General features: G+C 37.6%; 1 protein-coding gene and 1 long non-coding RNA gene across 3 annotated transcripts in view; one reads left to right on the forward strand and one right to left on the reverse strand.

Moving 5' to 3' along the window:
* LOC110568512 (low-density lipoprotein receptor-related protein 6-like) overlaps positions 1-15,122 on the reverse strand; it is a gene marked incomplete at its 5' end in the record, with an annotated part of 35,265 nt that extends 20,143 nt beyond the window's left edge. The window contains 6 exons of the mRNA XM_064376666.1: positions 524-726; positions 8,561-8,887; positions 9,512-9,696; positions 11,944-12,170; positions 14,077-14,366; positions 14,858-15,122. Coding sequence (XP_064232736.1) covers positions 524-726; positions 8,561-8,887; positions 9,512-9,696; positions 11,944-12,170; positions 14,077-14,366; positions 14,858-15,122 — 1,497 coding nt within the window. The remainder of the gene's footprint in view (positions 1-523; positions 727-8,560; positions 8,888-9,511; positions 9,697-11,943; positions 12,171-14,076; positions 14,367-14,857) is intronic.
* LOC110567689 (uncharacterized) overlaps positions 1-21,020 on the forward strand; it is a 162,432-nt gene that overhangs the window by 81,340 nt on the left and 60,072 nt on the right. The window lies entirely within an intron of this gene.

A 21,020-nucleotide genomic window follows, 5' to 3' on the forward strand; every position in this document is an offset into this window, starting at 1 on the left:
ATTGGATTAATAACATGTTAGATGTTTTCAATCTTACTGAGACTGTGTTATGCTTCATATCCAAACCTTTTAAATAATAGTTAATTAGTAGTGTAACTGTTATTGAATTCCTATTACATAACACGTAAGAGCTATGTGCTTTGCATTCTTTCCAGCTAAAAAAAAGTTCGTAAGAATCCCAGTGAGGAATAGGGCTGGTATCAGAACCAAGGCCTATGTCAAGGCTTCTAATAATCTATACAAATAGAAATATAAGTAAAAAGACTTCATAAAGAAATGTAGGGGGCAGTCACAAAGCCATTACTAATATAACAGCTTAAGTAAGCCTAACAATTTTCATCATAATATCAAACAATTGCTTACTCGAAGAAAATATCATCAGAAGGAAAAAATAAGCTACTGGATCCAGAATTTCAGTTTCATACACACATACTTAAGCAGAGTCAAAACAAGTGAAATAGGATGCTTGGTGAGTCCAGTTATTAGTCAGGAGGAATGAATTTTGAACCAAGCTCTCAATTACCTGGCTGCCATCTTCTTGTGCCTTTCGGATCATGTTTTGTCGTGAGTCAATCCAATAGAGTTGCTTGTCCAGTGGGTCATAGTGAATGGCCCGGACATTCCGAAGGCTGTGGATGGGAAGGATGATGTCAGGGCTCTGTTGTTCATCAATCACCATGCGGTTGATGGCACTCTTTTGACTGAAGAGCAGGAAAGTGGTAGGAGCTTAAAAGGAAGAAAAGAGAAAATCTGAAATCTAGTTACTCTACATCCTCTATCATCCAATGATTTGATCAGCCTGTTGTATATATTTCACACAAAACAGACATAGATACTGAAGACCTAAGGCTGAGGACAGAATTCTTTCGCATGCCCTCAGAAACTCTCTTTAGAGTAACACTAATCAGCACCCTGGTTACCAAATCAGTTATGAATTTACCTAATGACATAGCCACCTACCCTATTTTTCTCTATCTTGTCCACAGAGACACCACAGAAAACTTTATTTCCATGAGGCATTTGATAAAAATTTACAAAATTCTCCTGGTCTACCAAGTGAATAACCCTTAACCTATTCTGTCTGGTGGGTGGCAGGAAGCCTGGGCTTGCCTAAGTTAAAGCAGAAACTTACAGATGGATTCTACACATGACAGGGCAAGACCCATCTCAAGGGGAAAAAAAAGAAGGCTGATTTTAGTCTCAGCCTTCTCATTTGATCTTAAGTAAGTCACTGAGCCTCTCTAGGCCAAAGTTTACTCAGCAGTAAAATAAAAGTTATAGTCATCTTGTCCCTCTCACTGAATTACTACGATAATTTTACAACATATATGACAATACTTTAAAAACTGTAAGGCACTATATAAATGTAAATTCTTAATATATTTTTAATCACTTAAAATTTTTATAAAAACTTAATAGAGATGGTGTCTCGCTATGTTGCCCAGGCTGGTCTCAAATTCCTGAGCTCAAGCAATCCTCCCACCTGGGCCTCCCAAACTGCTGGGATTATAGGCAGAGCCACTGCGCCCAGCCATAAATTTAAAATAACTATTGTTTATTACCAGTAGTAGCAGTAATAAACTTGGTAATAACAGGCATTAAACCCTCATGGATTGCAGATATTATTTTCTTTTGTATGTGATGATGGCATGGAAAGGGAGCAGGTAAAACTTACAAAAATGAATAATAGATGCCTTATAGATATAGTTTGACTGTGTACCCACCCAAATCTCAACTTGAATTGTACTCCCATAATTCCCACATGTTGTGGGAGGGACCCAGGGGGAGGTAAATGAATCATGGGGCTGGTGTTTCCTGTGCTATTCTCATGATAGTGAGTAAGTCTCACGAGATCTGATGGGTTTATCAGGGGTTTCCACTTTTGCTTCTTTCTCAATTGTCACTTGCTGCCAGGTAAGAAGTGCCTTTTGCCTTCCACCATGATTCTGAGGCCTCCCCAGCCATGTGAAACTGTAAGTCCAATTAAACCTCTTTTTCTTCCCAGTTTCAGGTATGCTTTTATCAACAGCATGAAAATAAATGAATACACTTTATATTCATTATTTCTAATCTTCATAAAATCTTTATATTTTCACTAAAAAATATTCTTTGTAGGCCGGGTACGGTGGCTTACACCTGTAATCATAGCACTTTGGGAGGCCAAGGTAGGTGGATCACGAACTCAGGAATTCCAGATCAGCCTGGCCCATATGCTGAAATCCCGTCTCTATTAAAAATACAAAAATTAGCCAGGCATGGTGGCATGCACCTGTAATCTCAGCTACTTGGGAGGCTGAGGCAGGAGAATCACTTGAACCTGGGAGGTGAAGATTGCAGTGAGCTGACATTGCGCCACTGCACTACAGTCTGGGCAACACAGCAAGACTCTGTCTCAAAAACAAAACAAAACAAAATATATTCTGTGTTGATGCCCTAAATTCATGAAATGGGAAATGCAACAAAGACAGCACATTTTCCTTTCTCAGGGACTAGTCCTCTTATTACTATGCAGTCATCTTTAATACAGGAAAACATCTAGAAAAGAATGACTTTTGAGAGACTACCAACAACTTCAAAGTCTAATGCCATTTTTAAAATCTTCATTGAAATATTTTTATACATTTCATAATTATACTCTATTTTCTTGGTGCTCAGTCATCACCTAAATCCAGGAGAATTTTGTCCTTGTGAGGAATATTAAACATATATAGCCAAGTCAGGACTCCTTGCTTTATTTCCTCCTATTCCCCATTCTTCACAGCTCCATTATTTGTGGTCTCTCAGCTTATTTTACATTTACACTCAAATGAATACTGGCTTAAATCCCAAAGGAACTCAGTACTCAGAAAGAGACTTGGTATTTACAAAACTGCAATTCTGATTTATTTAAGTTCTTCATTAGTTAAAAAGCCACACTCAGCTTGGAAGATTTAGAAAGTTATCCCAATGATCCTACTAGAAATTTCCATTATCTGGAGTCCATTATATTTATACGGTGATTTAACAACTTTTAGCAATTTTTATAGAGTCCATGCTTCAAGTAGTAAGAACGCATCAGAGAATAGCTAAAAAGTTTCCCACTATTGTTTTTATTTTAAAAGAATTCTATTTTGGCAGTACTACTTTCTTAGTAAATCAAGAAAAAAAATTTTAAGGATTCTAAATTGGCTGGAAGCAGTGGCTTATGCCTGCAATACTAGTCCTTTGGGAGGCTGAGGCAGTAGGATCACTTGAGGCCAGGAGTTCAAGACCAGCCTGAACAACATAGCAAGAACCCCTTTTGTTTAAAAGACTTAGAAAAAAAGACCCCAGAGTTTTAGTTCCCAAATTTTCTTGCCTGGGAAGCAATTAATCAAATATATATGTGGCTCCTAATATATTTTGCTGGGTATTCTCTTTTCCAAGTAAAATTTTAACCTTCAATAAGATTCCACAATTAGGTGTAGATCTTGTTGTTCTAGAAATGTAGATTAAGATAAAGGCCACATGTGGCTCCAAATAAATGCTTGTTCCAAAAAGTCTACTCAAATATATTAAAAATTATAAATTAACTGTTTATTTCTAAGAGCCAACTAATATTTTGACTTATTTTCAAGTCAGTAAGTGCTTAAAATGACACAGAATAAGCCATTTTAAAAGCCTAAATCTACCCTATCAAATTAATGCAAACTCTAACCACCTCTCCCACATTTCCCTCAGAATGGTGCTTTAACAACTACCTCATCTGGTTGTCTCAGTCCTGCATTCCCAAAATGAAGAGAGCAAAGAACCTGGAGGATGACATGTATGTATGAGGGAGCTTTTCAATTCTCTTCTGAAGGCGTTATGTGTTCACCTGTAGCTTAGATAAAGGTGTTGCTCCTGAGTAAGAATAGACTAAACTATAAGGCCAAGCCCATCATGTATGACTGTGCCATTTGTGCAGTGTGCCAGGAGCATTGAGTAGGAACTGAAATCCAGTCCACACTTCCTTAGCCATGCCATGTACCTATAGGGCTAAATCTGCCCAGAGGAAACATCTTTTTCCAGTTTGCACAAAGGTGCCACAGAGGCCACTTCAGTAGTGAACAAAGGATTACACAATTTGGCTTTCCATTTCCTCTCTGATCTAATCTCTTCACTTCATCGGACATTTTACCCCAAGACCTTTTGCATTTACTACCGACTTTTGCTTGAGAGGTCTTTTCCCAGACATCCACATAGCTCATTTCCTCACTTCCTTCAGTTCTTGACATGTCACTTTTTCAGTAAGAACTTCTCTAATCACCCTACTTAACACTGCAGTCCCTGCCACTATCACCCTTTCTTGCTCTTTGGATTTCTTCATTATACTTATTGCCACCAAACCCCTGATATAATTTATTCAGTTTGTTATCTGTTCCACTGATTTTCACTCACTGCTATATTTTCCAATGGCTGAAGTAATGTCCAGCGTGTAATAGGTGTTCAATGCTCATTACAATAATATATAAAGAAATAATCAACAGAGCCTAGTGCAGTGGCATGGGCTCATAGTTCCAGCAACTAGGGAGACTGATGTAGAAGGACTGCTTGAGCCCAGGAGTTCAAGTCCAACCTGGGCAACACAGTAAAACCTGATCTCTTAAAAAGAGGGGAAAAAAAGCCAGAAAGAAGCACTGAGTGACATAAACTTGTAGCTATGACTTTTAAAGTAAGAGAATAAAATTATTTGAGACAAGGGAAGGAAAAGAAATAAAAACTTATTTTGGACCTTCAATATATTACATTTCATACTAAATGTTATTTAATCCACAAAATTATTATCTCTATTTGATAGGTGAATGCACTAAGGATCAGAAAGGTTAGACTGGCGCAGTGGCTCATGCCTGTAATCCCAGCACTTTTGAGAGGCCAACGCAGGTGGATCACCCGAGGTCAGGAGTTTAAGACCAGCCTGACCAACATGGTGAAATCCCCTCTCCACTAAAAATACAAAAGAAAGCCAGGTACCATGCTGCGCGCTTGTAATCCCAACTACTCAGGAGGTTGAGATGGGAGAACTGCCTGAACCTGGGAGATACAGGTTACAGTGAGCCAAGATCATACCACTTTACTCCAGCCTGGGTGACAGAGTGAGACTCTGTCAAAAAGAAAGAAAGAAAAGAAAAGAAAGAAAAAAAGAGAGAGAGAGAGAGAAAGAAAGAAAAAGAAAGAAAGAAAGAAAGAGAGAAAGAGAGAGAGAGAAAGAAGGAAGGAAGAAAGAAGAGAAAAGAAGGAAAGAAAAAAAGAAAAAGAAAAGAAAAAGAAAAAGAAAAGAAAGAAAGAAAGAAAGAGAAAAAAGAAAGATTAAATAATTTTTCCAAGGTCACAAAGCTGTTGGGTAAAACAGCATATGTGTTTTTCCAGATCTTGCCTTGCTTCTTCATTCATTTATTTAACAATAATTTTTTGAGTGTCTACCACATACTAAGTGTTATTCTAACACATGTTAAGATATGTCAATGAAGAAAACAGAAAAAAAATTGTTGCTTCATGGAGTTTATATTCCAACAGACAGACAATAAGCAATAAATATAGTAAAGATGGGAGTTATCTAAATAGTAGAGTGTATAAATTACATAATATATAAAAGAATGAAAGTGTTATGGGAAAAAGAAAAAGTACACATAAGGGGCACTGGCAATGCTGGATAGGATGGCAGCATAATTTTAATTTTAAATAGCACAGACCAGGTGTTACTATGATGGAAACAATTAAGCCAAGACTTAGAGGTGAGGGCTATCTGTGTAAATATATGCAAGAACACTCCAAGCTGAGGAAACAAGGAGTGTAACAGGCATGAGGTGGGGGTACCTAGCCTATCTAAAACCAGCAATGAGGCCATCATGGCTGTTATGAAGAAAGCAAGGGAGACAAGAGTAAAAGCTGAGGTTAGAGAAGAAAACTGAGTGGTGGGACGTAAGAGTGAAGAGGGGTTATGAAATGTGGGGTGTAGGTCATTAGGACCCAGCAGGCCATTGTAAGAACTGGGTTTTTATTCTGTGTGAAATGGGAGCCATTGTAAGGTTTTTAAGCACAGAAACATGATCTGATTTACCTTTTGTAACAGGTCAAGGAGTAAATTACACAATGTTAGAAAAATTTTAAGGGCAAGTGTTTTGTGTTAAACTCTTATAATATGCCTTGGAATCGAATACATCTTTATAAATATAAGTACTCATTATAAAAAGTAAGAAGCCTCTTGAAACACTGCTGATGTATCTCAGAAATGCAGCTAACAGACAAGATATTAGGGACACTCAGCAGTAATTTCTCTAACCAATAAGCACGGGTATAAGCAGCTAAGACAGTAATCTCAAACAGTCATTCTGTATTCTTTTACCTCCTTCCTCCATTATTACCTCATTTTCTCCTTCCATTCAAAGCCAACCTTCTCAAAAGAGATGTCTATATATGTCACTGTCCCTGACTCAACTTCACAGCATTCAATAGAGTTCATTTTTGAAACAACCTTATCTCTGTCTTCCATGCCTCTATTTTCTCCTGCTTTTCCTCTTACCTCTCTGGTTGCTACTTCTCAGTGTTCTTTGTGAACATCCCCTCCTCAACCAGAGTCGCACAGTTTACCAACTGCCTTCTTTTCTCTCCATCATGGGGAGTTATGGCCTGATGGGGGTTATGGCCCACAAGTCAAATCTGGCCTGCTGCCTGTTTCTGTAATAAAGTTTTACTAGAATTCAGCCACTTCCATTTTCAAAATGTACTGCCTAAGGCTGCTCTCGCATTACCGCGGTGAAAGCTGTGCAGAGTTCAGCAGGTGTGACAGCCTAAACACCCACAAAGCCTGAGAAAGTTGCTGGCTCTTGCACTACACCTTCTCTTTAGGTAACCTCATTCATTTTAAATATATCCTGGCAATTCCAAACTTAGTATCTCCAACCACATGTCTCTTCTCTGATTATAGTCCATCATCTATGACACATAATAGAGGTCATCCTTGCTTCCTCCCTTTCTTTCCCACATGGAACTCATTAATAACTTCTGCTTGTTCCGGCTTCAAAATATATCTTGAATCCATCAACTTCTCTTCATCAACAAACATGCTGCTGCCACCACTATTGTCCAGGTCTACCTGCATTACCACACTGGTCTAACTGACTTCCCTGATACTGGTTTTTCTCCTCAGAAATTCAGATCATGTATCATCTTTAATCTTCACAACAACAACCCTACACAGCAGTTACTATTATTATTCCAATTTTACCAATGAGAAACAATTAAGGCTTAAAGAATTTATTAATTTGTGTAAAGCAAAAAGCTAATGTGTGGCAGAGATTCCAAAGTATAACCTCTTAATCATTCCACTATATGCTTGTGTTCTTTCTCTTTCACAACTGAAGTTGGCATCAGAATAGACCAAATTTTTCCTATGGGATTTCTGACACATTCTCTCAAGCACAAAAGAAAGTCATGTCGATAGTTAATTATTTCAAATATCCTTAGCAGTTTGTTACTTCCACCATATTGACCCAAACCCTACTTCTTCCATAATCTACTCTCTCTGATCTAATCTACTTATTTCTTAATCATATCTACCAATTTGTTCTTGTCTATCTACCAAGAAATGGGCCTTCAAATATATATTTAAGTTATAAACCAGGTTTCCCCTAGCTGACAATGTTTTGTTACATACTTTGTTATTAGTGTGTGTGTGTACTTGCCGGTATTTAAAAATCAGGAGATGAGGGAGTCACACACAAAAAAATCTAGATTCAGGACTGAATGAAAAGATCTAGTAACAGCTTCAATTAAATTGCAACTGCCTACTATGTTCATAGCATGTTCTCTTTAGTTTTCTATCAACTATTACTTTATACTGTGTCACATGCTCTCATACGCATTTTCTGTATTGCCTGTTAAACATTTAAAATTTTTATGATTGTCCTATTCTATGCACTTCAAAGGACAAGTAAGTTGTGTTTTAGGATTCTCTGTTTTACTGTTTGTACTGCTCTTCCCTTCCTTTATAATAAATAAATATGATGCTTGACACTATGCAAATTTTACACTTAACATTTAACATCCAAGGGTAAAAGACTTAATTTTTCCTTTTGTTAATGAAAGAGTCTCTCTCTGTCACCCAGGCTGGAGTGTACTGATGTGATCATGGCTCACTGAAGTCTCAATCTCCTGGGACCAAGTGATGCTCTCATCTCACCCTCCTGAGCAGGTGAGACTGCAGGTGTGCACCACCACCTCAGCTAATTTATTTTTTGTAGAGACAAGGTCTTGCTATATTGCCTAGGCTGGTCTTGAACTCCTGAGCTTATGCAACCCTCCCATCTTAACTTCCCAAAGTGTTGGGATTATGGACATAAGACAAAGCACCAGCCTAAGACTTAATTTTTCTATAACATCAAATTGTTATCATCAAACAAGTAGTAAGTAACAAAAACTTGCATTCCCCTACCATTTAACTAAACAAATAACCTCTTCTGGATTTCCAAAATGTTTTACTTTAGAAAGAACAAACACTAAAGTACTTTGAAAATGTTGCTTTCTCTAATTCTAGCTTGCTTTGGAGGGAAATGCAGCTTACCACTACAAGTCTTGTTGTCAGCATTAAGAGAGTAGTGGGCAGGGCATCCACAAACAAAACCCCCAACCGGCACAGCCAAGCAGAGGTGGGAGCAGTGCCCATTGCTGGAAGCACATTCATTCCACCCTGACTGTCGAGAGGAGTGAAAGACGAGGATGTCCATCACATAATCCAAATGGCCCTGAATGATGGTGCGGTTTTGGCCACTGGTTTTGTTGGCACGCTCAATGCTGCGTCGGCTCCAGTCTGTCCAGTAGATATAATCTTGGTACTGAGTTAAGCCAAAAGGATGAGGCAAGTCATCTGCTATAACTTCACGGTTGAGTCCTATTTTCGGAAAGGCAGTAGACAGGGAGAAGCAGTGTGATGAAACATGTGAGAATACAAGTGTCTTGTTGGCAAAAAAAAAAAAAAAAAATCTAACATAAAACATATTTGTAAGCAATTTAAAATAGAATAATGTATTTAAAAGCAATTCTAAAACCAGACCAGTTCTCTGAAATCAATCCATGTGCAGTCTGACCCCATGCTTCAAACTTATATTCCTGCTATGAATCACTAGGTTTCCTAAAATTCTTGAAGTGGTCTACTTTAAATGTGGTTTTATTTTCTCTATGTAAGGGTCTATAGTTCATTTTTCCTTCTTGAACTATAGGAGAAAAAGATGAAAATATACATATTTTACTGGTACAAAAAGTCCTTTCAGGGGTATCTAGGGAGTTAAAAATTTCATTACAAGCCCGATAACAATGAAACTTTTACATAATAGATGAATCCAAGTACCTGAATCACTATTAATAATAATAAACAATACAATTCCAAAACAGAAGAAGAATGGACACATTCATATGAAGTTGTATTCAAAGTATCTAACCAATGATAAATAGCAGCCAAAAATTTTTACATGGAAAGAATATACTGTCTGTCTGAGTAAAAAGCAGTAAAGCTTACCAAGCATATTTGAAGACTCTATTAAGTTGGTATCCAGGTCTGTCCAATAAAGCCTCCTTTTAGCATAATCAATAGTCAGGCCGTTTGCCCGCCCCACATTTGGAACTAAGGTAGTACGTTCACTTCCATCCATTGCAGCTCTGTCTATCTTAGGTTTTCCACCCCATTCAGTCCAATACATAAATCTAAATTCAAAACAATAAATATTTAACATTTCATTTTTTTATTATCTGGGGGGAAGGTCATATTCATGCATAGTAACTAAATAAATTTAAAGAAAACATATGGCAAATCAAGGAAATGGGTAAAACAAAATCATGGCTACAATGCTTTCAATTATTTTGGCACCCTAAACTAAGTATTTTTTTCCATATCCCAAAAAGGAAGTGAGTCAGCTTTCCTGAGTCTTTCCAATAAATTTGTTCCATCCAAACTTAGGAACTGGAAATAAACCAACAGTTTATTGCAGCACTGGCATTTATAAAATTAATATTCAAAAAAACAACAAAGATTTAAAGCTCCCTCTGGTCTCAGACTCTTGTTCACTTCTGAGTAAAATATTTTTATGTATTTCTGAATATTAAGTAATTTGAGTTTTCAATATGCTGAACTTACTTGTTGACTTGTATAATCAACTCATCCTCAAAATAAGCTGCAGAAGTACATAAAAGGTAAGTATAAATACTAAGCCTTTAACTGAAGTCAAGAGCAAAGCTCAAAAATGTATTTGGTCATACGGTCTAAGGGAGCATACTATATGGTAAGAACAACAAATCATTGCTTGATGTGTCCACTACCACTATAATCTCTGAAATTTTAGAATAATTATTTTGCTTTTATTTTCCTTTTTTGAGTTTTGCGCTTTAATCTTACAGCAATCCTACAGTACAGGCTTTTTCATAAATGAAGAGGCCAAAACAGTACAGTCTTTTTTATAGATGAAGAGGCCAAAACACTACAAGAAATGTGAATGATTTATCTAATGTCTTCAAGCCAGTTACATGACAGAGCTAGAACTAGAACCTAATCCTTGACCAAACGCCCTTTCAAGTATGAGGTGCTAGTTTTTGAGACTCTTGAATACTGGAACTAAAAAAGCACTTCACGTGCCGGCTCTCATGAAATACCTGAGGATAGACATTCACTCATGAGCCTGTCAGCTGATGACTGACTTGGTAACAATGTATGAACATGCTTTCCTGAAAACTGAAGGTATCCTGGGTTTATATCCATTTCCACTTGTCAGCTGACAGGCATGTGCACACCACAAGAGCCAAAGAGAAACAACAGTGAGAAAATTTCACATTTGCCAGCACCAACCAATACTAGAGTCTTTAGTCCTAACTATTAGATTTATCTGTCTGGCAGCTAATGTTAGAGCAAAAATCACCACAATCTATGTCAGTGCAGAAAAGCTGTCTTGACAACGGCCTTCTAACTAGATGAATTACTAGCTAATAATGGAATCAATGTGATTTCAGGGAAACTATTGTAAATTACAAATATAGTAAACGTATTTATATGTATACACTTTTTTTTTTTTTAAGGTGGAGTCTGGCTCTGTCGCCCAGGCTGGAGGGCAGTGGTGCGATCTCGGTTCACTGCAACCTCTACCTCCTGGGTTCAAGCAATTCTCCTGCCTCAGCCTCTCAAGTTGCTGGGACTACAGGCACATGCCACCACACCTGGCTAATTTTTTTTGTATTTTTTGTAGATACAGGGTTTCATCATGTTGGCCAGGCTGGTCTCAAACTCCTGACCTTATGATCCACCTGCCTTGGCCTCCCAAAGTGCTGGTATGAGCCACCACGCCCGGCCTGTTGACTTCTTTTAAAAGTGGAATGTTTCCTCAAATTTCAGATTTCTTAACTGCTGGCTTTAAAAAATTTGCTGACTCTTGTAAAAAGGAACACCGCCCTTGAAAAACATCATGTTGTAAACAGTTTAGTCTATCTTGTAATACCAAAGCTACTGCCAGTTTATAATATGATCAAACTAAACTATCCATTTTGAATTAATAAACACTCCAAAATAAAGCTTTTTAAATGTAGTTTTTCCTTAGCTCATAATATTTGTTTCAGCGTGTTTACTTCAATAGGTTTGGAATCTAGCATACTGGGAAGAAGTACAAGCAACTATAGATGGATAATACCTGTTGGTATATATACCTAACATATCAATATACTCATCAGTAACATGTGATTATTAATCCATTCCCCTCTTTCTTCATCTAAATTATGACCAAAGTAAAATTAGCTAGTATTTATTCAAATCAGCAAAATCTCAATTAATGATTTTTTTAAAAGTTCATCTGTCATTTAGTTGTCAGATTCCTAATAAGTATTAAGACACTAAGATATCATCTATAACTATGCAATCTTTCCCAAAATGTACATTGTAGTTGCAAAGAATGAACACGTAAAGCTGTTTACCCTTCGGCAGGGTCCAATGCTAGAGCTCTGGGACTATCTAGGTCTTTCCACACCAAAACTTGTCGGTGCTGCCCATCCAACTTTGACACCTCAATTCGATTTGTTCCTGTGTCTGCCCAGTACAAGTTCTTCCCAAGCCAGTCTACTGCCATGCCTTCTGGATGATCCAAGCCGAATTCTACTACGTGTTCCAGAGCACTGCCATTCATAAAGGCTCTGCTGATGGTCTGCAAAATACAATGAACAACTAAGTCACATAGCACAAGTTTAAACTCTATCCAGAAAGAAGGTTTGGTTTGGCTTTTGTCAGGGGCAAGAGGATCCAGAAGGGCCAAGAGGCATACTATTTCCTAATAAAATTCACATAACTTGAAAGTATAGAAAAATTTGATGTCAATCTCTAAGAAATGCAACTTCAAGTTTTATTGCCAATTCAGGGGAAATTTTAAAATGCTAAAAAACCAAAAATTTGGTTCTAACAGCAGAATGACTTTTAAAATTTATCAGTAATCAAGTGGAAACCTGTGACCACAATGCTACAGATCCTGCCTAGTAGTCAATTTTCTAAAGGTGCTTAAGATATGCCAACTCATAATCCCTACCATATAAAATGAATGTTAACTGTTATCATACTACCATTATAGCTCTGAATCCCATAAAATTTTAAAAAATAATATTTCAAACTAATCATAGATACTATGTCTTATAAAGTACTATCCTAAGTACTTTGTGTCCGCAGATTTTCTCATTTAATACAATAGTCCTGCAAGTATGGCATTACCCTTATTTTCTTTTTTGGTTTTTCTTTTTTTTTTTTTGAGATGGAGTCTCACTCTGTCACATAGGCTAGACTGCAGTGTCATGATCGCGGTTCACTGTAACCTCCACCTCCCAGGTTCAAGTGATCCTTGTGCCTCAATCTCCTGAGTAGCTAGGATTACAGGTGTGCACCACCACACCCAGCTAATTTTTGTATTTTTAGTAGAGACAGGATTTCATCATGTTGGCGAGGCTGGTCTCAAACTCCTGACCTCAGGTGATCCTCCTGCCTCAGCCTACCAAAGTGCTGGGATTACAGGCATGAGCCACCACACCTGGCCACCCCCCTATTTTCAAGATGAGGAAATTTAGAAGATCACCTGATGCAAACCAAGATTGATTTCATTTATTCACTTAATAAATTTAACTGAACACCATTAGAATCCAACTCTGACTCCAATACCCCATGTTTTCGCATATTACAAAAAAGTTTACACAAGTTATCTGAAACAAGCCCTAAACAATCTGGAAGAAGAAAAGATTATTCTTCAGATTTATAGGTCTAGAGCTTCCTCTCTTTGACCATCCTGGTATTCTTTTCAGTAACTATTCTAGGAAGAAGAAAATAAAGAATAACCCATTATAGGCCTTTTCCGCCTCAGTCAGGCCCTAAAACTTTGTTTAAAGTAAATCAAGACTTTTTGTTTAAAGTAAATCGATAGCCATTTTATGTGAATAACACATTTTCTTACTCAGCTAATTGCAGAAAATGTCATTCATCATTTTCAAACGGAAGAAAGTAGAGGAAGACTACGGCTTGCAGTTTAACAAACTCTGGCAAAGTATCTTGTATTAAAAAGCATCTAATAAAATACTGAATGGGCCTTTCCCTTCACTTAAAAACTTAAGGGTTTTGGCCTGGGCATGGTGGCTCATGCCTGTAATCCCAGCACTTTGGGAGGCCAAGGTAGGTGGATTACAAGGTCAGGAGTTTGAGACAAGCCTGGCCAGTACGGTGAAACTCTGTCTCAACTAAAAATACAAAAATTAGCTGGGCGTGGTGGCACGTGCCTGCTAGTCCCAGCTACTCAGGGAGCTGAGGCAGAAGAATCACTTGAACCTGGGAGGCAGAGGTTGCAGTGTGCCGATATCATGCTGCTGCACTCCAGCCTGGGCAACAGAGCAAGACCCCGTCTCAAAAAAAAAATAAATAAACAAACAAACAAAACACACTCAAAAAACAAAACCTTAAAGGTTTTTGGTGAACTCTGACTGTCAAGCAATGAGGGAAGTAGGTCATGGCATGAAGATTCAGAAATTCTAGAAGTTCTCCCTTTTAGTTGCTAGATTTAATATTAAAATTCTTTTGCTAACCTTGAGTGATATATCAGTCCAGTAAATTCGGTTGTCTGTCACATCAAAATCCAAAGCAGAAGCTTCCTTGACACCAGTGAGTGGAATAGCCACATTATTATTGTTTGTTTCCAAAGAAATTCGTCTGATATCTGTTCTCCGTGAAAGCAAAAGGAAAGCCTCTGGGACAATGCAGGTCTTCATGTCACTGATGAGTTCAAAGCCAATAGGGCAAGCACAGCGAAGGCCCTGAGGTCTATAGAGGCAGAGATGGCTACATCCCCCATTTTCCTCTGCGCAGGGGTTGGAACCTAAAAGATTAATTATAAAAGGGCATAGAAGGACACACACATTGACACATTCAACATATTTTCACTTTTAAATTACTGAGCATACAGTTCACAAATGCCTATGATTATGTCTGCTCCCAATCTCGAATTTCAGTTCTAATGTCACAAACAAGCAATATACAGATTAACAGGGAGTAAAAGCATGGTGAAATATTTTCCTTTTATATCCATAGTAAGCTGTAAAATAAGGTACATTATTCATGCAATCGGACTGAATTCTTTTGATGAAGGTATGCATGTGCCTGTGCATGTGGATTGAGCCCTTCAATTCAAACTGGGTAACCAGAGTAGTAAATCAACATTTAAAAGGTCCCTTCTCAGTTTAAAAGAAAAAAAAAAAAGGAGGGGGGGTTTCTAAATTGCCACAAAACATCAATAATTTACACTGCTGACTATCTCCATCTTTTTCCATTCCTGGTTTCCATTACTAAGAAAGCTTTGGACTTACTTACCAATCACTCGATGAACATTTGTGGCCTTTAGGCCCATGAGGTCAGGCAGCTGATCTATGATAACTTCCCTCTCTGCACTTCGTTTATGTACTCTTTCAATGCTGCGCCTCTGCCAGTCAGTCCAGTAAACGTAGTCACCCAACAAAGTAAATCCAAATATGTGAGGAATTTTGTCTTCCACTAATACTCGTCTCCCAGTGCCATCAGTATTTATAACCTTCAGGTTTAAATTCAAAAGAGAGAGGATGAAGTATGTATTTATTCTTCACGTAAAAATGACAAATCCAACTACCTGTTGTATAAAAATCCAAGAGTTATCTTGGTATTCCTATTTCAATGCTTTCTCAAAATTACAACATGATGATTTCATAAGAATGATTTCAAATATTCCATATGAGCCTCTATTTGACCACTTCCCAACCACCCCCCCAAATTTCATATTTCTCTTCCTTCCAAAAATTCTGGCGCCTTTAGATTATGCAACTCTTCTATTAAATGACTGTGGCAAAATTAAAAATACGGTATCATCACCTTAAGTTTGCACGTTTTCAAACTATAATAGTACCTTCACATACATTATTTTATCATATATTTTGTTTATAACATATTTTACTTTAACCTGAGAGCTTTGCCTATGGAAACTGAGATTTATGCAAGGAAACACAGCTTATAAACAGAGTTGATGTCTTTTTCAGGACTCTTTTCACTTAGCATGCTTTTTTTTTTTAATTGCATTTTAGGTTTTGGGGTACATGTGAAAAACATGCAAGGTTGTTGCATAGGTGCATACGTGGCAGTGTGATTTGCTGCCTTCCTCCTCTTCACCTATATGTGACATTTCTCCCCATGCTATCTCTCCACAACTCCCTACCCCCTGCTGTCCCCCCAACTCCCCCCCAACAGACCCCAGTGTATAGTGCTCCCCTCCCTGTGTCCATGTGTTCCCATTGTTCAATACCCGTCTATGAGTGAGAACATGCGATGCTTGATTTTGTGTTCTTGTGTCAGTTTGCTGAGAATGATGGTTTCCAGGTTCATCCATGTCCCTACAAAGGATGCGAACTCATCGTTTTTAATGGCTGCATAATATTCCATGGTGTATATGTGCCACATTTTTCCTGTCCAGTCTATCATCGATGGGCATTTGGGTTGGTTTCAGGTCCTTGCTATTGTAAACTGTGCTGCAATGAACATTCGTGTGCATGTGTCCTTATAGTGGAACGATTTATAATCCTTTGAATATATACCCAGTAATGGGATTGCTGGGTCAAATGGAATTTCTATTTCTAGGTCCTTGAGGAATCGCCACTTAGCATGCTTTTTATTTTGCTGTTGTCAGTAACAGCAAAAAACAGATAAAAGGGATCTTAATAAATCTCTCACTCCTGAGATTACAATCACAAAAGTATGTGGATTATATGACACCCTCTCTGCATCTAACGAGGATGTACCTTCTCTTTCCAACTACCTAATATTGATAGTTGGACATTATTAAATTCATTCTGGCATTCATACTGCATTCACAGTGCATTCACCACGCACTATTCAGTGTTGACTTACTTGGAATACCTTTACTGGCATAAAATAACTAATATTTGCATATAAGATTATATCTGATACCTTTTGGGGATGGGTAGGAGCAGATATTGTTCACATGTACATGTTTTTAGTATGAAATAACATTTCTAAAGGTTAATTTGCCTAGCATACAGGCAGAAATGGTCTCAGATGGGGATTTGAACACTGGGACTTTGGAAGGCTTGCTCCATATTTCAGAACAGAAGAAGGTCTTCTCAGTTTCTATTGCAGCATTTCCAGCTGAATCTCCAGGAACATGTACTGCTACCTAATTTAAAATGTCGTATACTCAAGAGTGAACCTACGTTCTCCTAAAGGGGGCAGTTCAATCATCCTATCCAACACAGAGTGATACACATTCTGTATTACACGACACTAAAATATTACTTTCTTACAAGTTTGTGGTATGTTAAAATATGCCTGATTTGGTTTTATTCTTAGTTTTAGTTCTACCCTATTTTGCATTATCTTACATTTAATAAATTACACTAATTTTGCTGATCCCTACATTCAAATATTGGCCTTCCTATTAAAATTTGCTAATGTAAAAGTATAAACTAGATGCCCAAAATTAAACTTTTAAAGAATAACACTAACATTTCTACTTCAAAACGATTACAGAATCAACTAAGAAAATCTTTTCTCTTTCAGCTATATCACTCTACAACATTTTTATTTTGATAAATAAACAGCTTAAACAAAAGATGGATTAAGTATGAATTAGAAAAATGGGGCTGGATATGGTGGCTCATGCCTATAATTCCAGCACTTTGGAAGGCCAAGGTAGGAGAATTACTTGAGCCCAGGAGTTCAAGACCAGACTGCACAAAATGGCAAGGCCCTGTCTCTACAGAAAATACAAAAAAATTAGGCACCATTGGATGAGCCTGCAGTCCTAGCTAGTCGGGAGGCGAAGGCAGGTAGATTGCTTGAGTCTGGAAGTTTGAGGCTACAGTGAGCTATATGATCAAGTCACTGCACTCCAGCCTAGGTAACTCCAGCACAGGCAAACAATTTTCAAAAAGAAAGAAAAAGAAGAATGAAATTAAAAATCACTGTGAGAAAAATAAATGCCACAATTCCAAGACCTTTTTAGCTCACATAAGTCTGCATCTTCTATTTGGCAGTTTCCCTTCATTATTCTGTTCTCTAAAAATCTCTCATGATCATCAAATATACTGTGGCACAAATAGATTTGTATTTCAAATACAAGGTTTATCACTCAGTGGGTACCGTTAAGCAAGTTCTCACAAATAAAATAGGGACAGAGCCACAGCCACTGCTGAATTCATTAAGGATCAAATAAAATGATGCTAAATATACAGCACAGTATTAGATATATAATAGGTGCACTATCTGGTAAACACTTGTTTCTGCCTTTTCATATCATTTTATTAAAATGCTTTAGTTCCTAAATGTAAACAGCTAAATGATCGTATTTAATTATTTAATGTAGTGCTTCAAAATAAAAATATATAAATATAAAAGAATACATGGAAATAAAAGACCAAACTACTACTCACTGTTAAACTGCAGGTAAAAACCAAGAGACATTTATATAGCCTGAAATTATGAGAAACTACACAGCTACAGGCTCCTGTTTCTTACTCCCATTTTCATTGTTTACTTTTGCCAGTTAGATATAAAGTAACTAAAACGCCAACAAAAAAGAGCAAATATTTGACAGTTTCATAGGAGTACACTTTTGCTGCCCTACCAGACCCCTAATCCACGTCCCCGCAAATCAAACATTGGTAAAGACATCTAGTAAATGCAAACCACCATGATAGACATGATGAACACTGAAAGGTTTAGAACTGAGCCTCTTCCAGCTAAGGTATTACCATCTAATTGGGGAGGTAAATGATATTTACATTAAAATCACGCACATATATCCTCTCTGGTCTGTAAGTAATCAGGAAAAACTTGAGGAAATAGTAGGAGTTGAAATTAATCTTGAAGAATTAGAATTTTGACAAACAGCAAGAGAAACGGATTTTCCAGAATAAAAGAAATGATATAAGTTAAGGGATAGCAAAGCCAAGGATGCATATAATGTGTTTGACTTTGAAAGAAATGCCTTGACTGAGGCAGAAGGAACACAAGGGGGACTCAACGGATACAGCATCAAGCAGATACCACCCTACATCAGGTATTAAATTCCAAGATAAGGAGAATTACAGAAAATAAGAAGCTTCTAAAAGTACTTTAAGAAGACTGACACGATAAACATGTATTTCAGAAACATTTCATTTACCTCTGTCACTCTGTTTAGGTTGTGTTAAACATAAATATTTTAAATGTAGAATTATGAAATAAATAAATATAGAATTATGGTTAGCAAAATATTTTCAATTTCTTTGAGATGGCAAGAGAGGTCCGAAATCCCTTATCTGGAAGTCAGCATCAGTTGTATTCCTGAATTCAGACTGTGGTTTGTGTTTTTGTTTTTCAAGAAAGGTTAACACAATGCACATAGTACACCACCTCTACTTGAGTCCAGGGCAGCACCTTATTGCCAAACACATTAATATTTCTGCAATAAACGATGGCCAGGCACGGTGCCTCGCGTATGTAATCTCAGCATTTTGGGAGGCTGAGGTGGGCAGATTACCTGAGGTTAGGAGTTCGAGACCAGCCTGACAAACATGGTGAAACCTCGTCTCTACTATAAGACAAAAATTAGCTGGGCATAGTGGCTAACACCTGTAATCCCAGCAGCTACTCAGGAGGCTGAAGCAAGAGAATCGCTTGAACCCGGGAGGCAGTGGTTGCAGTGAGCCAAGATCACGCCACTGTACTCCAGCCTGGGCAAGAAGAGCAAAACTCTGTCTCAGGAAAAAAATTAATTAATTAAAAAAATAAAAGTATGCCTGCAGTGTGGGATAATGACTACAAATAGTCTCACACTGGTTCAGGTCAGGATTTCCACCCAATGAATTAACAAAAGCAGCATTTGGTTTTCAGAGCTCCTTGGATTTCAGGATTACAGATAAAGGATTATAGAGCAGAAATGCTTTGCTCATCTTCTCTTCAGTCCCTTGACAAAACTGGAGTTTGGATCAGTGTTAATGCTGCTCTAGATACAAGCAAGGGTCTCAGGAAGAAGCAAGCAAAGGAAACACTGAAAAGAAAAAGGTCTTCAAAAACATTTGCTGAAATGACAACAAATGAAAACTGCGATGAAAGTATAAGAAGGTCAATAAAGGTATTAACAATGAAGGTATTACGAGTGGCATAGTGGGCCAGGCATGGTAGCTTACACTTGTAATCCCAGCACTTTGGGAGGCCGAGGTGGGGAGATCACCTGAGGTTAGGAGTTCAAGACCAGCCTGGCCAACATGGTCAAACACAGTCACCACTAAAACTACAAAAATTAGCCGGGAGTGGTGGCACGTACTTGTAGTCCCAGCTACTCGGGAGGCTGAGGCAGGAGAATCGCTTGAACCCTGGAAGGCAGAGGTTGCAGTGAGCCGAGACAGCACCACTGTATACCAGCCTGGACAACAGAATGAGACTCCATCTCATAAAACAAACAAACAAACAACAACAAAAAAGAATGGCACAGTGGCGAGGAACTCCAAATAGTTCCTGAGAAGCCACAACTAATGATGTGGTTACCTGTACCCAATTGGGCACTAGTCCTTTCTAACCATTCCTTGTTCTCTCACTGTAAAAGCAAAAACTAAAAGGCCTTTGATAATGTAGTAAACACAAAAGCAAGATCTATCAATTCATGTCTATTTCAAATTAAGTAATGTAATTAAGATTTATTAAAGATTTTTTTTTTAAACCTTATTTTGTAAGCATACTGTTTCCTTTAATTCCCGATCTCCTTTTTCTCATCTGTGGAAGTTTTTACAATAGGTTTGGATCTAAAACAGTGCTGTCCAGGAGAAAAACAACACAAGCCACAAATGTATGCCATATGTGTCCATTTAAAACTTTCTAGTAGTCATACTAAAAAATACAAAACATGCCAGGCGTGGTGGTTCACAACCACCTAGTTAGGAGGTTGAGGCAGGAGTATCACTTGAACCTGGGAGGTGGAGGTTGCAGCAACCTGACACTGCACCACTGCACTCCAGTCTGGGTAAAAGAGTGAGACTCCATCTCAAAAACAGTACAGAACAGTAGACAGAATTTTAATATACTTTATTTAATCTAATACATCCAAAATTCTTTTATCTCAACATGCAATCAATATTAACAATTTTATTAATGGCATCTATGGTGTTTTTTTTTAAATACAATAGGTCTTCTTAGTATGTGTTTTACAATTAAAGCACATCCCAATTCAACCTAGGCACATTTTAAGTTCTGCAGAGCCACACGTAGCTAGTGGCTATATACTGCACTGTGCTGCATTAGAGTCTTCAGAGTGGTGACTATATACAGCCTATAATAAAATTAATTGGCTCCTTTTTTAGTTTAGATCACTGTCCGCTACCTGTCACTTTCATGCTTACCGCAGATTCATCAGGCTCAGTAAAGCTTCAAACAAATGTCTTTCATTTGGTCTTCCTTTCCTCCTAGCTATATACTACTTAATTCTAATATGAAGTTAAAATTACTTCACACACAC

This window comes from Aotus nancymaae, unplaced genomic scaffold (genome assembly GCF_030222135.1).
Source record: "Aotus nancymaae isolate 86718 unplaced genomic scaffold, 86718_ANA_hifiasm-v0.15.2.pri h1tg000016l, whole genome shotgun sequence".
NCBI lineage: Eukaryota > Metazoa > Chordata > Mammalia > Primates > Aotidae > Aotus > Aotus nancymaae.